General features: G+C 29.6%; 1 protein-coding gene across 6 annotated transcripts in view; it reads left to right on the top strand.

The window, feature by feature from the left end:
• The window catches only part of exp (expansion), a 239,648-nt gene that overhangs the window by 105,645 nt on the left and 111,888 nt on the right, over positions 1–22,115 (top strand). For all 6 annotated transcript variants that reach the window (XR_015837370.1, XR_015837371.1, XM_088257972.1 and 3 more), the window contains exon 2: positions 7,821–7,968. Coding sequence is in view for 4 of the 6 variants with exons in the window: in XM_088257970.1 (XP_088114096.1) it covers positions 7,821–7,968 (148 nt within the window). In the remaining 2 variants the exon portion in view is untranslated. The remainder of the gene's footprint in view (positions 1–7,820; positions 7,969–22,115) is intronic.

The raw sequence follows: 22,115 nt of genomic DNA, 5'->3' as shown, positions 1-22,115 counted from the left end.
AATAATCTGGAGTGTAGGTACAATATTTCATTTGATTTTTTAAAACTTTAAGCAGTATGTTTAATATTTTGAAACAATATCAATTATATTATCATATTTTGGAGGTCAAAATAAATATAAGTCATTTTTTAATATAATATTATTGGTACCTGAAGCGCAGGGCTATTCACCCTTATTCATGTATTTATCAATCAAGATAACACTTACTTTATATGATGCAGTGTCCTATGCATCGTTGGTTGCGGAAAGTGTTAAAAAGAAAGAGAAAAAAGTCAAGTTATTTTTTTTTATTTGTTTGTGTACCTAAGAAATATATCACAAAGTTATAATCATGGCCAATCCCTAAATCAGATTGATATTAAAATATAACATTTTGTGTATGCCCAAATCCTTGTTCACATGGATGTGAATAAAATAACCGGTCAAATTATAAACTGCATAAAAAATATAAAACCTCGTTTTCAGGCGTCTCCAAAATAAAGCGCAGGCAAAATAATTCGGTAAGGATCTTGCATACATTTAAGTAAAAGGGTTTCTGCTAAATAAAAACTCATTCAAATCAACCATAGATACTGCCACGATTTCACACATAAAGCAACTTGAGAATTATTTGATGTATATATGAATAGTATAGCGCCCTTGAGGTATTATTTTACGAAAATGGCGCTATATAAGCTATCCAAATTTACTATAATTATTATGGTTGTTTATCATGGCTAGAATGGTGAATGTTACACGTGTATGTGTATAATATGATTTGAACCAGCCTGTGACCTGTCAATACCCAGACTTCCATATTATTATTCATCAAAATTGAGACCGAGAAATACATGGCACGATCAGGTATGCCAAATACTTGAAAGTGGTCAGGTTAGGAGTCGTAACAATCGGCGGGTATGTATGAGGAGATGCATGAACGTGGAAGAGGCGAAGAATATTTGCAAGGACAGAGTGGTGTGGCGCTCTTTTCTCTCTGCCTACCCCTGCGGGGAAGCGGGGTGATGGTTAGTTAGTTAGTTAGTTAAAATTGAGATGTCAAAGTATAAAAAAGATATCTAAATTGCATACTCTAAAAGTGTCCCTACTTAAACTGAATATCACAGACTGCCCACTTACATGCAATACTTGTATTATATAACCAGCCTCAAAATTAATTTTGTCATTACCTTCTTCGTATGGCGGAGCGTCGTGCAGTAACTGTCGGCATTTTAAGTCAACAAAACTTACGAAATGTCTGATGACACAATTGCATCATCGGTTTGTAATGAAGTCGAACAAAATAAAATATCCTGATTTTGTTTGCTTAACGCCGACGTTCTCGGAATCTTAATGGTCATCGAGTACTTTACATGTTTAAAAAATATATCTTTCAATGGAGACTTGGTGTTTGGTTTTAAAATACCGTTTTTACGGGACATTAATTATTCACACGGATAGTCTTTTTGTTCGAATGTAGTAATTGTTTCAGTCCCGGTCAAAGATGTCGAATCTCCATATTAAAAATAGGTGCATAGAAATAATAAATAAATTAAGACTATAACGATATGGAGCAAATCATTTTTAATTAAATATCTAAACCATAAATAATAAATGTGATTATCATTTTTTTAATAATTTTTTGTACCTAGTGACACCTTTTTTGTTGATGAAATAAAAAAAAAGCCATCATTTTTATTATATTTCTTATTTTTATGATTATTTACCCTACGGATAATTAATCAATATTTATTATTGGTGTCTCAATGGATACGAAGTATCTGTAATTTTTATACGAAAGAAAATGGAAGTGTGCGTATTCTAGACTTACATCGATTTTTTAAATACAACCCTTTATGGATGTTCAATAATGGGCAGAATGGTGACGTTAACAAGTGTTTAAAGTGATCCCTTAAACCAGCCGAATTTCAGGTCATAAGCCTTGAAAACGATCTAGATAACACTGCGTCGATGAGATGCAATACCCTTTCGGTCAGAATGAAAATGAATCTAAATTAATTAATTAATATATATATATATATATATATATATATATATATATATATATATATATATATATATATATATATATATATATATATATATATATATATATATATGTATATATATATATATATATATATATATATATATATATATATATATATATATATATATATATATATATATATATATATATATATATATATATATATATATATATATATATATATATATATATATATATATATATATATATATGTGTGTATATTAACAAAAAGGTGAATTCTTATTTAACCACTACACTATTCGAATTGAATGCATTATCATTATTTGGGAAAAAGTCAGAGGAAGACCGAGAAAAACATGGCACGATCAGGTATGCCAAATACTTGAAAGTGGTCAGGTTAGGAGTCGTAATAATCGGCGGGTATGTATGAGGAGATGCATGAACGTGGAAGAGGCGAAGAATGTTTGCAACGACAGAGTAGTGTGGCGTTCTATTCTCTCTGCCTACTCCTGCGGGAAAGCAGCGTGATGGTTAGTTAGTTAGTTTTTTATCATTATTTCTTTACTGGTCCTTAATATGCATTTACTATAAAAATATTTGTAATAAAATGTAATAATAAGCGTAGGAGTTTGCCATATTCTTCCAACTTTACTAACTATTTCTCTCGTACATTATGAGTTGACGGAGTATTATGCAAGCAGGATAAGAAAATCGAGCAGTTAATTGTCTTCGCGTGCCTATGCGTAGGTGTTTAATGATCATTTCTAGTCAATTTGATATCAATTTTATCGCTTTATTTACTTAAATATAGTTCAGCAACTAACCACTAATAAACTAAGAAACAAGACTACATTTAATTTCATGAAGTCATTCAGAATCAATATTAATATACTTTTCGTATACAAAGGATTTTATATAAAATAGAAACAAGACTTTATATAAAATAGAAAGGAATATATAAAATACAAAAGATTTTATATAAAATAGAAACAAGAAACAAGACAAAATATTGTTACATAATTTAAATATATTATATATTATTATTAAACCATATCCGCTCCCTCTCTGGAGAATATTGAGTCTCCAGGCTTTTCAATCGGCTACCAGATCCCTTGCATCCTCCCAAGTCAGGTCCGCGTCCCAAAGTTTAGACCAGAACTGCCGACAAATTGTCAGCAGTGGTCGTTCTGGGCGGCGCGAACCTGATGCCTTGTAAAAGACACAAGCTTGATTAAGGCTCTCGGGAGGCATGCGGAGTACATGGCCTAGCCAACTGAATCGCTTTTTCTTGACGACAGTTGTGACCAAGATTTGCTGCGTCCTACGCCTTATCTCTTCATTCCTCACAAAATCTAACCACCGCACGCCTAGAATTCTTCGCAGACACCTATTCTCAAAACTAAGTACACGGCTGCTCTGGGCCCTTGTAAGGTGCCATGTTTCACAGGCGTATAATTTAAATATACTTTATGTTAAATTGCTTCAAATATAAGAAAATTAATTAAAAGCGCTTTAATATTTCGCATAATACAGAGATTCTAAATTATGTGCTCGATTCTCTTAATTGATTCGATGAAATCGAACATTTATTTTAATTAACTACATTCATTTTGAAAAGTTAATATGCGTTTACGCACCCTTCCTCATACCTTGCTGATGATACTTATAACTAATTCCACAAAATCAACTCCAGAATCTATTAGATAAATAGATAAATTTATACATTCGTTAAAATTTATTCTCTCAAATTAAAACTTATATTTGTTTGTGGGAAATTGCTACGTGATACCCTTAAAAAATATATTAGACATGTTCACATAGCTGTAAATTCAGAATATCAACACCAAAGTTCAAATTACCGCATAATGTGCAAACTGTTATTATGGAACATCATCGATTACGTCACATTTCCTCTTTAGGAAGAACCCACATTCTCGTGGGAGTACTCAAGTCCCCGAAGGAGATATTTGTGTGTATATTTAGTATTTAAGTATTTATAATGTTACTCAAACATAAGAATTCCGCGAACTAACTCTTTGCCTGATAATGACTTCTTACAGCTGTTTAGTATGAGTATTTCGATAACGTTATGTAATTCATAACTACAAATCACGCAAGCAAATGCTCGATATCGTAGAGAGTTATTATAATTGTGAAACTGTCAACTCAGCCAAATGATAATATCTCGATTTCTGTCGTTTATACTTTATACCCAAACAGATTCAAGTGTAAATATTTCACAAAAGAGAACGTAAATATTTTAACTCATGCCTGTATGATTGTATCGAACTGAATTTCATTTTACGCGGCTTGATGTATAATAATCTGTTTTCATAAGTGTACTAAATACTCGAATCTAGATATTATCACATGTTGTATTGGTTTAGCCTCTAATGCGACTTAATAAGTGGTAACAATTGAATTTCTTTTTACGTAATCCAGCAAATCATAAGACCGTTAGCATGTCAGCATCCATTTTGTGTGAAGTATTGAATAACCCCGAGATGTGTCTTTTTTGTGCAGAATTAATTACCCACTTTCAAAGAGAATAATGTAGGCATTTTTTTACTATTTTCGTATTTATGAATATTAATTAAAATTCTCACAATTGATGATAGATATACTCGCATGTAAAATGTTCCTTGTTTGTGGAAATATTTTACATAATATGATATGATGCAATGAGTTTGTCAAAAAAGATGACAATAGAAGAAATGTGAGAAAAAAATTGTTAGCTATTTTCGAGCATGATTGAAATTTTGTCTGCTAAAATTTCCGTAAGTAAAGCATGCCATAATTCTAGTATTTTTAAATTAACTGCAATATTTACAATTATTTCTTTTCTTCTTCCATTGTGAAATTAGGTTTTTTTAACACAGAAAACAAAATTTATTACTTCAGAGAATACTCACAAATTTACAATTCAGTAAGCGACCCACTGTGCGAGGAGCCAGACATGTCTCCACGCATTTTTTTAAATAAAAATTTAAATATAGTAAAATTGTTTTAAGAAAATTCATTGACAATATCTTAATATTTTTTTTAAAATTATCTTTCAATAATTCTTTTCTTCTCAAAACCATATATTTTATTTCAAAGAAAACTATTTTTTTAACACAAAAATGGTGTTTTAAGCAAAAAATTCAATTACGTTAATTGTCATTGTTTTTTTTAAGTTTAGGCTATCGAATAAACCCGCCTTAATACGTCTTCACGAATGATATCACTTCATTTTTTATTGCATTAAGGACACACGAGAGTACTACAATATATACCATTCTATTGATTTAACCGGCCAGTGAACTCCCAACTCTGGTTATGGTAATGACTCAGTCGCAAACTTCGTTCTTAAAAACCGATTCCAAAAACCATATACCTACCATTCCCTGAAACTAAATATAGACCCGTGTGATTATACGTATACAAACGGGGATAGTTATTATTATAGTTAATTTTTATTTGACGATTTATAAGATTTCTGTCCATATTTTTAAAGTTTTATTTGGTTATTAAAGAAAATATTTCTTGGCCTAAGAAAATTACCTCAAATACATCAAATTCAATATTACCAACTGTTTCTAAAAAAAATAGTATGCAAATAATAGCTTTATTTGCTGCAATATATTTTTTTAAACTCGTATGTTAAATTTAGTGGCAGAAGAGGTTTTAGTTTAAATATTATGCAACCGGTGATCATAAATTTACCGATTACAAAATTTATCGTTTTCTACGAGTATTTTTTATGAAAAAACACACTCTTTTATAAAGATGTTTGATTTACGTGAGTCTCCTCTTTTATTTTGGTGTTAAAATTCTTCATTTCCCAATTTTCTTTCTACTTTCTGTAATATTTGAGATGAATAAATAACGCAGTTCACAAAGCATACGAGTGGATAGATTACTTTATGTTTACATATTGTATGTTAGGAAGAACACACCCGCACTTCAGTTTAGATCAGTGATTCTCAAAGTGGTCCTTGCGAACACCCTGGTGTCCTCAAGATATTTCTGGTAGTCCGTGCAAAGTTTTATTTAAAATAAAATTAATTGTTGCACATTTTTATTAAAATAAAAGTTATAATAAATAACAATGAATAAATTTTTATGTAATTTTATAACAAATTTTGTCAACGGTGATAATATCATATTCGTCATATTTCATATTATTTTTAATCTGGTGTAAGACCGAACAGGTTGAAAATACTTCTTGAACAAAATTACATCAACATTAACCTACTAATGAAAATATCAAAGTTAAATATGTAATTTTTCTATTATGCATTTATGTAGTTTTTCACCCGGGGTCTGTAGGCAAGTTTTGCCTATGAGAAGGGATTCGTGGGTCCAAAGAGTTTGGGAACCACCGGTCTAGATGGATTGGAGAAGAATGTGCAATATGTTATCCAATTGTATTAACGCCGCAACAAGGTTGTGTTTTCCGTAAAAATATTTGAGTAGGTTTCTCAAATCAGTGCCTACTTATTGCAGTTACCTTGGCTGACGTATTTCTGTTTGTAGGTAGTCGGTATTATGTGTGTTTGAGATTGTATGAGGCTACTTTATTCGCAGGCCGACAACCTCTTCCGGAGGGAAAGATAACAAACTTCTTATTGTTTATGTGAACATTATGTTTTGCTGTGTGATTCGTTTATCGTTTGAACGTAGCTGGTTCATTATACATTTGAATAAAGCCAAGGGAAGGTGAATGTTTTTGAAAAATCTTGTTTTTTTACAAATAACGGTATTTTTATTTCTTCAATATTATATTGAGCTCAATAAAAATAATAAAAAGACGATAACATTAATACATAAATGTTATTTTGCTTTTATGAATGTATTATTAATTATATTTTTTTAAATACATTTTATTAACAAAAATTTGAAAAAAAATACTACATAATCACACGTATTTATCGGTTTTATATGGAATGTCATTTTACAATACTAAGGGTAAATTTCATTACCATAAAATTTCTTTAAAAAATGGCAAAAAAACATTAGTGTAACATATATTATGAGTATATTTTAAGTGTGTATCCATCTACTTAAATATACAATCTAAATTTAATAATTTACCCATTTCTTGATAGTAGGTTCTTGAAAATCTATTTAGTTTATGGATTTCAATAATCCATAATCAATTCAGTAGTCGGCATTACTCAAAAAGAAAAATAATTATGACTAAAAATAAACCTTGTCCGATTTTAAACGCCACATTTATTTTGACGTTATGATCTTCCGTTATGCATTTAGAAAATCAAAAATTCATTCTCTAATATATTAATGAAAATACAATATACATTTTTTTACATAATATACAAAGCTCCTCATAACATAACTTTACATTCAAATCGATTATTGTGATAATAATGATAACAATAATTTTGGATATTATATATGGCATTATTTTCGTAAAATTTACATCAAGGGCGCTTGGCTGAGATTCAATTGGGGAAGAGGAGATTATGAAAATTTATCAAACAAATACGTTTTTAGTATTTTTCTAAAGATCATCTTACGCTCACTGTTTCTAACTATTGGTGAAGAGCATTCCATGCCATCGGTACCGCAACAGCAAAGGCACGTTCACAAAATTTAGTTCGCTGGTTACGAGCCGGTAAGATCACTTGACCCATAGCAATTGTTGTAGCCGATCTAAGCGTGAGACGTATATCGACCGATTCGGATAATTTTAATCAAATTCGTCTCAAATGTAAGACAAAAAAAAATCTCAATTATGAGAACATCAAAATGATTTAAAATTAGAATGTTTTTTTTTTAATGAGTTAAAACAAAAGAATGATTTACTTATTCTGTGATTGTTACATTTCAGTTTGGGACCTTTCGAGTCGCCCGCCTCTGCCGAGATGGTGTCCAGGAGGCGTATCTTGTCTCGCTCAAGAGACGACCTGACACAAGCATTCAGCCAGAATATGGAGGAAGAAGAGGACGTCTGGTATCACAAAGACAAGCTTTACAAGGTAAGAAACTACTTCTGTCATATTCGGACCCTTCTTACTGGGAGATGTGTATGTAGTGTGCGCATGTGTAGTCTGTGTGTGTATGTGTATGTGTCTGTGTCTGTAACCTAACCTAACCTACACATTTAATTTTTGATAGAAAATACCATCAGAGTTAAAATGAAGAAAATTAACTGATTAAAAAAACTAAATTAAATTATTGTTCTGAACTTACAATTATTTTTTTTTAGTAATAAACCTCCACTCGTTTACGAGTGATTTAAGCTCTAACGAACAAAATACGTGGTAATGACATTGTATTTTGACATTGTATTACAACATAGAAACAGCAGAACAGAAAAAAGATTAACAACAATAATAATAAGTAACTGACATTAAGGAAAATATCAAATAAACTCTTCAGTGTACATTAACTAAATTATATTAAAATCAATTAATTAATTATCATAGACTGTTGTTATTTTTTTTCATTAATTTAAAACAATTAATTATTATAGATAGACAAGGGGACATGTATTATGAGTGAACGCGTAGGTGATCTGCCTTGAAATTTATTAAACGTCACTGTCTGTCGATCATCAAGAACAAACAATCGTAAAAAACCCGTTGACGAGTTATTGACTATCCCAAACATAAAGCTAACTAAACAAATGACTGCGATAGTATCTCTAATAGGAACAATACCTGCATTCATTGATGCTAGTCGTAATTAATGTCTAGATATTGTATGAGGATCTCCTGTCATATTTTACTGCAGTTGAAAACCGATAAAGGGCTCGCAGATAATATGTAGTATATTATGTAACTGATAACATGTAAAATACCAAGTGGATGATATTTTAAATTTTCTTATTAATTTGTGTGAACTTTTTGGGTAAAACCGTATATACCTAACTTTTCTTGATGATTTCACCTCTATTTTAGAAATCATATTAAGTGTTTTTTTCTGTAATAATATATTTTATTATAAATAATTTATTATACATAATAATAAATTATATCTGAAATGACTTTCAAACAAAATGTGAGTATTATAATTAGCATTATACAGCAAGTTTAATAAAATGTAGTTTTTTAAAAATCTATACTTTCTAAAACTTTATATTTTATTGAATTATTTTGTGCGAATTTTTTGTGTAAAACCGTATAAACTAAACTTTTCTTTATGTTTTGACCTTTATTATAAGTCATATTTAAAAAAATGTAATAAATATATTCATATTTTATTTATTCAATTAAAGCATAAATGTTACTTTAATAAAAAAAACGCATCAAAACGAACCTGATCTTCAAATTAGCTATGGTTATGTTTAGTTAATTAATTTTTTGTTTTTTTTTTTTTTTAATTAAATGGCGCACATGTTCACTAATTTTTCATATTAAATATCGTTTATTTATGTGCTCAATAGTCCAGTTTACCCCGAGGTGAGGCGTGAAGGACGGTCATGTATTGTATGCGGATGGCATATCAGAACTTCTCTTTTTAGTAACTAGTTTTTTGGGAATCCAAAGTTAATCTCAAACCAGTTGACCTTTACTTGCAATCAAGGGGTATTTTGTGTAGCAGTTGTTTTCGTTTTGCGAAGCAAATTGAATATGCTAATTAAAATGTAGGTTTGTTATATGGAACATTCCTATTGCATATCATGTAGGTACGAGTATTTAAATGAAGTTATAATAATACAAACATTATATTTTTAGCGTAGGCGGAGACTGAGGTAGATTTTCAATTAGGGAATATTAAAATTCATATCCTCTTTCATATAGTGACAACATATTCTATTTTAGATTTGACATCAAAATTCCTTCATACATTTAGGGAAACAGGTTATAAAATACAATACATTTGCATATTCTCAATAACTTTGCTTACGCATAATTTTACACCTCATCTTAATATCCTGAATACCCAATTATGCAAATTCCTTACATTACGTATGTAACTTTGTTAATTAAATGGATTAATGTTTTATTTTATATTTTTCAAAAATCCATCAACAATACCAACCCACGATCACGTCCGAAAAATCTTTCAATATTTAAAAAATATTTATAAATGGTAAAAATCTATAAGAGTTTTCAGGAAAACAATTTATATATAATTTTTTTGCAAAACAAAAATCAGTTGAAATTGTTGAAACTATTTTAAAAGACTTAAAAGTACATTAGGCATAGAAACTGGTTTAAAAGAACGTTTTTACTATCCCTACTCTGATTAAGCATAAAGTTCAAGGCCGAGTATATTTCTTTTAGCATTTTTATGAATCTGCGTAATAACACTTCACCGATTTAAGGCATTCAGTTCATGTACTTTTAAGTCTGCATAAGAAAATGAGAGAGCGTCAGACTTTTTAATATCATTTACTTTTTACTACCAGCAGACATGTACAATGTATCGTGTATTTGACCATGAAATACGGAAAGTGAGTTCGAACCGTAAAGCTGCCCACTAATATTTTCTTGAAAGTGATAAATCAAATGCACTGAAGTAAAATAATAACAACTCCATCGCTAATATCTTCTCAAAATCTGAAATTTGCCGGCAAACAGAATCGACGGAAGTTACCCGTATTTCGTAATGCAACTTTGGTGGTTGACCGACATTCAAGTTTAATACAAACGCGATTTCGCAACAACACTGAGGCTTGTTTCATTGAATCCTTCCTGTCTTCATTCTTCATACTTAAATCGGAATCTTTTATTCATAAACATCTATTCTTATTGTAAAATATTTCAAGAAAATATGTCTAGAGCTGTTACAAGAACAGTCCAGAAATATTAACGGTATGGTTATAATTGAAATCAAGTTAAAACATTTTGAGTACGTCCATATACTTGTTTACAAATCTGGATTATAAATGCCCAGACTTCCATATTCTTCTTCATCTTTGATGAGATGTCAAAAAATAATATGAAATCAAGTTAAAAGGTTATCCATTTTTTTAATGTTATGCTATGGGTGGGTTTGTTTTACATCATACGTACAATTTTTTAACGAAAATTTAATACTGGGAGTGATAAAATCGTCGAAATATATAGTTTTTAAATGTTAACATTAATAATAGCTCAAAAATAGTTTTATATTTAAGCCGTCTTTTAAAAAAAAAAAAACAGTAACCCGCAAAGCCTTACATTCAAAAGTTTTATCTGCTGGTAGGATAGACAAGATAGGGAAGGTGAATGTTATAACACGCCACAAACATCCAGACTAATTGAAAATAAATCTTTGTTGAATTAATTTCGATTTTAAATACGTGTTTCTTTTGATGCCAAAAATAAAATTTATAACATACTATAAATCATAAATAAACTAATTTGATTATGATAAATTAGAAATAAATAAAAACCATTCGAATTTAACACATTCTTTAAATCAGATCTCAGTGTGAATACGGCGAAAATTAGTCCTTGCGAAATCGTTTATTTAATGCAAAGTGATTGTGCATACATCAGTAACAAGGTCAAGTGACATTACTTTATACTATCTACTCGTGTTGTCACTCTCTGACTAGAGAATATGAATTAAATCATTCAAACCAATTTCATGAAGGTATTATAACCATATCCGGAAGGTATGTAAATATATTATCTAGGTTTTTATAAAAATAATGCTCATTGTGTAATATTTCCGTCACTTTTAAATTAAATTTTAAAATATTGTTAGTATTTAATTTACTTTAACTTTAAAAAAGCATTTTATCAAATATAAACATAAAATTTTTACTTTGAATATTAATTTAAATATGATAAAAACCAAAAAAAGAATATTCATTTCTTTAACATGTATATTGTATTAATTAAACTGCATTATTTGCATATTCTCACTGTTAATATGTGAATGAGCTTATTTCGCAAAGAACGGGGAAAACGATTTTTAAAGTACCTACTGGCAATTCACTGGTTTTTAGAAAAAACTCTTTGCATAATTAAATGTAAAAATATGTAAGTTATAAACATTGAAATTTCTGAACTAACCTTAGATGAACGATAAAAAATTTACACAGTAACCTTTTAATACTCATTCCTAAAAATATTTTTTCATACAAAGATTATTCGAAATATTCAAATCCTGCTTTTGTATATATAATTTTTTTATCTAAAAATAATATTTTTTTCCTGGGGACAGACATAAATACTTGATTCATTTATAACATGCAATATCACTCTTTTATGTGAATATTCACGAGTGTGTTTGATAATTTCAATGATTACAAATTGGGCAATGTGCAATTTATCTCTTATAATTAGCATTACATCGTTTAATTTAAAAGAAGAAAGCTACACGAACCAAACCTCACAAAATGGCAATGTTTATACTTTTTCCCACCGGAAAACATTTGGCAACAACACCATTCTACAAAGGTAGGCCGTAGTACACAATTAACTCGTTCATTAATTGATACCATATTGAATAAATCGTAAAACTATTCACAGACTAACTGTTAAAGCAGACACTCCATTGCGCAAAATATCATCACGTTCTTCTATTCAAGAAAATCGTCATTTCCGTTATTTTTTGTGCGCAGGACATTGACTTTCTATCGAATTATGTGCCGTCACGACATTGTCAATTAATATTTTTATATCATTTTTTCACTTGGCAAAAAATATTACATCACGAAAATTTACTTGATATTTTAGGAATCAGCAGATGTTTAATTGTCACAAACTAAATATATTTTAGTTATGTCAACGAAATTTGGAAGGCGAGTAACTTGCTTTAAACTCATCTTATGATGCGAAAATCTTCAACGCATGGGTAAAAACAAAACCCGAAAAAATGTCGTAGTATTAAAAAATATGGAATATGTTAACAAAATATTAATTTATATTTTTTGATCTTCACTGAAGGTATTTGAACTCAAATTTAACATCGAAATTGAACATCAGTTATGTATGTTGATAAATTTCTAAACAGATATCAGTTGCACCTGAGGAATAAAAGCGGTTGTTAAAACACTCTTTTTGTGTACAACTAAAACTTCATGTTGAATGTTGGAGTATATAAGATTGTCACTCAAACCAGCCATTGCCTGGTCATAGGGCCTGAGAGTTCCTGTACTTGCATATTGCTTTCGTATGAAGGGATGTTTCGTCTCGGGTAAAACATATTATATAACTTTGTAGGTACATATATATCACACACTATACAAACCATTTTATACTTAATATATGTACACATATGGACCTACTATTACAAAATACATTGATAAATTCGTATAATATGCTGATGCTGTTTTCTCTTTTTTAAGATTTTGGTGCCCTTTAATAAACTAAGCAATTTAAGTATACACGCAATACGTAGGTAACCTTACATAAAACTTCACAGTTTAGTAACTTAATTATATGAATTTTGACTGTCAAGCATATGTTTTCAATCATTTGAATTTACCTGTCCATTTTATAATTTATGACGGCATTATTGAAATAATTTACATTCTACTGAAGTTAATGGTTAAGATTCTCGATAAATATCAGTAAGAAACTGTTCAGACGTGGTTTGTACAGCTTCACAGACTATTGTATAACCTTTTGACACCTTCAGAGTGGATAATTTATGCTCGTAATGTAGTATTAGATAACCCGACGATTAAGATAAGAACATTGTTTTTATTATATAACAAGTAATTTTTAAATATACTAGTATTTTACTTTTAACGTGTTTAAAGTTATTTGTTCATTTGTTTATTATTCCTTATCAAATATTTTAAATGGAAAATGCTTATAACATCAATAAGAAATAGTTTTTTTAGGTTATTCACTACAAAAATTCTTAATTATTGTCCCTTAACTTAGAAACATGCGTTTTTTCTATTTTTCGCTTTTAGTTTTGTATTTTTGAAGGTAAATTTAGGGTTATCAGTGTTGAAACTTGAATCTAGGATCATAACTATTATGTATTATGTTAACAAAAATACTTAAGTTATTTACTCCCCAATATTTTATTCCGCTTCTGTAGTGTAGTGGTTATAGCTACCATGCTTAGAGGTCTCTGGTTCGATTCCTGGGGGGTATAAATAAAAAAAACTGTTTTTTTCACTAAAACTTATTGAAATTACCCTAGTCTGGTACCTGAAGCGTAATACTAACTTACCAACCATCACGCCGATTTTCCGCAGGGGTAGGAAAAGAGAATATAAAGCCATCTTACTCTGTCTTTGCAAACATTTTTCGCCTCTTCCACATTCAAATCTTTAAGCATACCACTCTCTTATTATTCCGACTGCTGACATGACCTCTTTCAAGTATTTAATATACTTGATAATGCCATATTTTCTTCGGCGTTCTTCTACTCCCATTTCAAAATTACGTTCGCCTTATAAATATGGTATGTTTTATTGTTCTTTCTTCACTCATTCGTTTCACATGTGCAAACAATCAAAACATATCTTCCTTACTTAATTAACTTAGTTTTAATCCTACTTGATCAACTTTGTATTGCACAGTGCCCTTTGCATTATTGGGTGCGTATGAGAAAAGCACAAAAATCCCATTTTCATATTTATTTAACTGTCTCAAATATTTAAGAATTTTTGGCAGTCAACAGATCTCCCACAAAGTATGTGTGTAATTTTCCTTCTAGGATCATATGTATTCCGTTGAGAAACCCTATTAACAGAAATTTATGTTACCTTTTAACCAAAGTATAAACATGATCCTTTGTGATCTTTTCACCGACCTCTTGACCGGTGCTTTACGTCGCCCATCCTCCGACGGATCCCCACGAACTGTGGGCCAACACGGCTTTACACAAGACATTACGTGCGGTCCTAATAATTGCACAACCGTTATATAAGAACGGGGACTGATTACAAAATTAAAAATAGTACCGTTACTGAAGGCGGAAAATGGAGGACGATTATTTCTAAGGACATGTGGAACGGCTTTATTGTCTCGTCACAGAACGACGATTGACTGAATATTATATGGGAAGTGTTATAATAACTAACCTCGTTTATTGATTACTCGGATAAGTTTCATAACTGTTGTTATGTGCTGAAAATTTGATCTGATTTCTCCAGTCTAAAAGAAGATTGCTTATTACGCGCGTATTGCGTTTTATTTTTTGTCATCACACTGACGTCTAAAATAATTATGCTAAAATTATTAAGTTATCATCATCCTGGGAGTTAAAAAGGGTTTAATGATCAAACGTAAAACCTTTGCTTATAGCATATTTAGTTCATATGTATTAAAAATTGTAATTGGATGTGTATCGTTAATAATAAATTTATAATGTTGATCCCTTAAAACAATACAATATACACAATGGATTCAATATCTGATATCAATCAACAGTTACATTCTATTTTTTTTTATATTTTGACAAGACGAATAAAAAAAACTAAGTCTGGGATTTACTGGTTTTATGATTTATTATTGGGTGGTTTAAGTGAATAATTTAACTACTATTTATGTAATCATGAGTAAAATTGTGAATGTTACACGATGTGCAAAGTGATCACTCAAACCAGGCAGTGACAGGTTGTAAACCTTGTAAATGCCCAGCCTTCCATATTCTTTTCTATTTTTGTTGAGATACCAAAAAGTCTTGATACTATATACTTGTTACTAGCATAAATAATTTTGCTGCTGCATGTACGAGTCTTCGACATTCAGTTATCGTGGAATGTTTTGCATATTTGTATGATTTTTAGAAAACCTCTTATTTAAAGTCCATAAAATTCTCATGATCTTAAAAAAAGGTTTATTTTATGACATCTCATTTGATTTATATTAAAAAATAATGAAATGTAAATTAGATGAGTGTACACGAAAGATATCCAGGATGGACAATTAAATTTGAAATATTCGTCTTTTATCAACAAGATGCAATAAATTGTTTAATTATACGCTAGATAAAACTTCGAGGTGTGAGACTAATAATTAACTAATTGGTTTGATTTTCATTAGAAATCAGGATAGCTTTTATAAAAAATGTTGCGCATAAGTTTGTCTCTGTACAAAGGAAATAATAAAATCCATGTGATACATATTAATGTAGTCTCACAATATAGTGATAAAACAAGCATGTTGTTCGAACGTCCAGATTTATAAGAGGCCTTGCAGTAACGACCTTGCTAAGGTGCTATTAAAATATTTTACCAAGTGAAATATGACGTATAATTTAAATGTAAACGTATTTCAATTTAATTGCAGATTGATATTTAATAAAACACAGTTATTTGCAAAAACTCGTATCGAGACTATTGTTGAATATGTGTTGCTTTACGATTCAAAATATTTCTGGATTATGAAGGTTTCTTTTTTCTTTTTAAAATTTCAACTTTAAAAAAAATCTCTAGATAACACAATTTTTTTAAAATATAAACAAAGTTCCAGTTTTTATTTCAAAATCTTAAGTGTTTTTTTATAGTTTCTTTAGGAAAAATATGTGATGTGAAGCTTTTTTCTCTTTTATTAGTAATTGACTTACTTTAAGTATAGTCACAAATAAGTGGAAATATACCAATTATTTTAGAAAAAAATATATGTCTAAACATAACTAGTATAAATTTATACCAGTTTTAATGGATTTGAAATAAATAAATTATAAGTGTAAAAACTTTTATAATATTTAAGTACAAATTCGATCAAAAATATAAGGTATTCGAATTCTCTTATTATTTTTACAACATACTAAGTTACAGCGTTATTTTCATCGTTCATGAGTTTTACTCTCCTGATATTAATACAAAATTGTACCAAGAAGAAAAAATACACAAATTATTTTCAATAAGTATATTATATTTTATACCACTGCCTTTCATTTATAAGTTATGACCATTTTTTAGTTCATTAATGTAAACACGACTAGTTTTGAGAACTACAGATGTTCTCATCAACAGGTGAAAATACAAAAAAAAACTGTATTTTTATTCTGCGAAAGTAAATGAGAAATTAATAAATAATAAACTGTCTTCTTTGTAATACTGATTGCGTGACTTACATAAGTTTGGCAGTGACCGAGTGAATCACTATTCACTATGTCCAATATGAGGAAACCCACCCGATTTGATATAATAACAACAGTTATTTCAGGAAATATGAACGCAAACCTAGTTCATGCAACCTGAGTAGGATGTCGTTCTGTACTCCATGCCCAATAACAACGATGTTACGTGTGCATCAGGTTAGGTCATGCTATTTAAATGCCATCGACCAACTTCGATTCAATTGCAAACATGTCATTTTGTTTACATAGATCATCACGCCTTATCTACGAGTTTATGCCAAATAGGGATATCTTGATATCTTATGTGTACGAATATATTATTTTCGCGTGCCATCTGAGTTATGGCTTTTAGATACTTACTGTATGTTTAAAAATAAAAATTTAAGTGTTACTTAAAAATTCTTACATTTCAAATATGCTTAAGTTGTTAGCCGAATGCTTTGATATTTTGAGACAACGTAGCATTCGAATAAACGCGTGTTTTATATACCTGTGCAGATGTTTTTATTTGAGGTAGATAACAGTATGATTTTCAAACAATTTTTACTGCAATGGCAGTGCCATCTGTTGAACTTTACAGCAACACACGCAATACTTAATATTTCTCATATTGGACAAATGCTATCATGCTATCATTTTCAATGTTTCCAGTTTCATATATTTTCATTCTTCTCTAATATTGTATTATAAATAAATGTTTCCTTTTTCCGTTTTTTTTTCCATTTCACCAAACTGAGTAGCAGTAACTCGTGACCGGGCACAGAAATTATTCCTATAAGTTACACCGTGAATTTAAAATTCATATATATATATTTGATAAAATATAAAATAAAAATAAATGGTGAAATAAGTGCGCAAATTGATTGGACATTAACTTTGTGAAAAATTAATGTTAAAGTCCTTTTTGAAAACGATCAACACAACAATTTTTTTTCAATTTACAATTACATGCACTGGATGATGGAAAATTGTAATCGAAAGAAAATTGTGTTGAAAATTTCAGAATATATTGCCATATGTTACTTATGTTTACCTAAATGTAAACGATGCTCCATTTATTAGATGCAATTTTATTTTGATTACTTTGATAATTTTGATCACCTTTTACATTTTTACACAATAACTTAATGGAGTGAGTCTCAAAACAACTATCGAATCGATACATTATGATAAACCATATTGGCTGACTCATCATCATTATGGGAATAATTAAGTGTATGAAAATGGAAGTTCAATGCTAATATTTACATTCACACAATAATTTCAAATTTGGCCTTTCAAATAAAAATTATTGATGAATGCATACGTGAAAAATCATCAAAGATTGTTGATAATTATGAACAACAGCAAAAAGTATATAACACACCCCTGATATTATTAATGACTTATATGGTAAAAGTTTGCTAAGCAATTATCATTTTTTATATTTTTAAATGAAATTTAAATTATATAAGAGTATTTAGTATTTTATATATGTTTCGCCTACATTCAAAATCCGCCAGATCCAATTATATAAGATTTAAAAATAAATCCTCAAATATTCTTTATTATTATTATTATTATTATTAATCAAATAATCTTTAATATTGGAATGCACATGCGGTCCCTGCTAAAAAATACTTAAAAATAGCGTTGTATTTCAAATTCCGTTATATTCATGAAACTTGCCTTCTGACCCATATCGGCTAATCACAGAGCGGTGATAGGTTAAACATTAAGATGACGTCATTATCGGTTTGTGTGTCGTGTTTTTTTTTAAGACTGAAAAAAATCTAAAACAATGGGAAAAATCTGTATTTCAAAATGTTTTATATAAAGACAGACAAATCTTTGAAACATAAATGTTACCCGGAGAATTTTGCATTTTTTGTCAAATCGACGAATATGGATCTGGCGGATTTTGAAAGTAGGCGACACATATCACGAAATATAATAATAATTTTACAATATATATCGCTCACTCCTTTCAAGAACGTCATAAATCAAAAATCGTAAATTTTCAGTTGTGAATGTTTTCGGAATGTCCAGAAAATGTACTATATCCCAGCAAAAGAGGCATATTTATAACTTAATGTTTACCCGCAACAGGGCAGAAAATGTTGTTTTTGCATTTTGAAGAAACGGTATTGTTTAATTATTTTTTTAAATTTATTAAATATTTTTCAAATAGAGTAAAAACCTTCAGGTTTTACCTAAAAAGATCTGTTGCACAGTAAAGAGTTCAATAAGTGGCTTGATATTTATTTTTAAAATCTTGTGTCATATTTTTTAACTTAAAAAGCGTTCTCCTGAAAAATTTAGTTTTTTGATTTATGACGTTCTTGAAAGGAGTTAGCGATATGTATAATCTGATAATTTCTTTAAAATAATTTAAGACTATTTGCAAGTATTCGTGCATAAATCATCAACTTTGCGCACAACCTTTTGGTCTTCAGATCTCGGCTATTAGCAGTGGGTACTATGGGAACCGAACAAACAACCTTGCGAAACTGAAAACGAAGATCCCGTCTTCATACAGAAAACTGGTAGTTGCCTTCGATAACAAGATTCGCTTTTCTATACTTATTATCTGGTTCTTGTCTTACCCTAGCGCCATTGATATTTCACAACTCATTTGGCGAATTAAACACTACCGTATTTATCACATTGCAACACTAATTATTTTTCATTGTACTAAGATAGATATAAAAGTTTTGGCTTAGTGTTGCAATGATTAAGTCGAAAATTAAAGCCATTATAAACTTTCTTTTTTTTTAGATATTTTTTAATCTTCTAAAATTACTCATATTACCAACAAAATATTAAATGTGCGTGTAGGAAACTGAATGCCATACATGTTATAATGGATCTATTTAATAATCGTTCGCTTTACGTTTAAAAGGTCTTGGGACAATCATGTGTTGTCCCTTTACCTAATATTTTGTATCATAATGGAAGACTATATTTGGCAGTGAAAGTATGTAATTTACATCACGCATTTCGTGTACGAATCTGAACACAAAATAAAACTCAGGTGCAGAAAACATCGCGAGCGTTGTTAATAATATGAATTACATTCTTCACTCGCAGATTTAGGAGATGATTGTAAAGTTTATATGAAATAAAAACTCCTCTTACTTTTTTTTTAAAACGTGCCACTTAGTAGTCACCACGTTTCGTCTACTTTCCACATAGCCACAAATAGTTAATATTCTCAATCATTAACATACATTGAATTTAATAGTCGCAGGTGAATCTCAATATAAAAATGTCAACTCGATTGCCAACCGGTCCACGCATACGAGGCGTGTACAGAGCATTCAAATTCGATGAAAAAAATTGCGGGACAGTGATGTGATAGTTTAGACACAAGACAAGTTAATGGCGACCTCCTTCTTAGTCGAGGATAACCGGTCCGATTGGTTTTGCTAGATTACCTAAATATACCACTTCAACCGTGTATTTTTCACTTCATCTCGTGTGTCTAAAATACATGTAAATTATTTTGATGTGTCTACATTTTTAATATAAAAAAAAAAAAACATTTCAAATCGTGTCAAAGACACTAACATTACCAAATGAATGAACTTGTTAAGATAATTATGTTTTTACGTATCTTTCTTGCAGTAATAAAACCGTCTGAACTGCTATAATCTTCATAAATAACGTTTGTACACTTATCCGTCTCCGTAGAATAGTAGTTAGCGTATTAAATTACAAAGCTGAAGGTCCCGGGTTCGATTCCAGTATGAGTCAAAATAAATATTAATACTTTTTTACTGTAATATTTATGTAATTATCATCTAGACTGATATTTGTAGCGCAAAACTGATCACCTCTCTTTCATAAAATTAACGATTAACTTATCATTGCCTCAATTTGATGAAGTAGTATATGTACCATTGGGTACTGATAAGCTTCCGTAGTTGAAAAAGCATACACATCTCAGATAAGTTATTTTTGTTTCGTATTTTGTTATTATCGATTAATATACGAGTACATACATATATTTACCATGCGTAAATAATTGAAATAATTACTATTGTGATCTCATTAATAGTATCAGATACATACGATTTTCTAACATGTTTTAGGAGGATAATATTACGTAGCTGATAGTAATCTACATATAAATCATAAATCAACAATCCCACGCAAGAGGCATGGAAAAAATTAAAACGTTCTCAAAGCTCGTACAAAAATACACAATTAGAAGGCCCTCATATATCTCGTCATATGACATAATAAGTACTCCTAATGTAACATTTTTCTGGGTAAGTAAATTTGAACATACACACTGGTATATACATACTTATCGCTATGATGTCTTTTTATTACCTGTTTACTGTAAAGGTGAGAGGTTGTTACCTGACATTTGAGTATAAGAGCGCTATGCATTCCGCAGTGGAGTTAATGGCAGTGTATTGTATGAAGGTCTATTACTCGATGCTGGAAAAGCATCCAAATGTCAAAACGTGTAATATTATTTATGGGTTTTTTACGAATACATTTTTGTGTTTTCGATTTAAATCGGATTCGTCACGCTACATTACACACATAAACACAAAACATACATTTTAAAAGATAAAATTTTTATCTATAAAGTCCCCTTCATGATTGTATAACAAGGGCAATAAAATAAAAGTTACAAGTTTTTGAAAAATGAGTTTATCAGCAGAAAAACTTTTTTTTAACTAGGTGATTACCACTAATTAAATATACTTTCATTTATTCCTGTTTATGTTGTTATAATTTCGTGCTGAATAATGAATACGAGTGCATTGAAAAACAATTAACAATATCGAGCAGTATTTTCCAATTTAATCTTAAATAGCAAATTAGAACCAATACCAAAATATCATCTGCGATTTTTCATGAGAAGAGGGTCAATTTGAGATATATCTAACGATATTTTTTTGTGTAATATCGGTCACAAATCGTATACGATGTAAATAAATAGCAATTCATGCACAATCATACTTTCATCGAAACAATAATAAGTGTTCAAACGTATTTTTTTATAATAAACGTATGTCACAACATTTTTTGACGGATTTATATTAGTTTTTTGATAGGTTATGTAAATAGACCATAAATAATTAATTAAATATTCCTAGAAGTGGGTAGCTACTCTTACAAATTAGAATTAAAAATGGTGTAAAATAAGACAAATCTATGGAAAAAAGATTCACACTACCAAATTGAAAGGATG

Source organism: Brachycentrus maculatus, unplaced genomic scaffold (assembly GCF_059751285.1).
Source record: "Brachycentrus maculatus isolate JH-2025_06_01 unplaced genomic scaffold, ASM5975128v1 h1tg000089l, whole genome shotgun sequence".
Classification (NCBI taxonomy): Eukaryota; Metazoa; Arthropoda; class Insecta; order Trichoptera; family Brachycentridae; genus Brachycentrus; species Brachycentrus maculatus.
The sequence above is the reverse complement of the archived record's forward strand: the minus strand, read 5'-3'. Positions and strand labels throughout refer to the sequence as shown.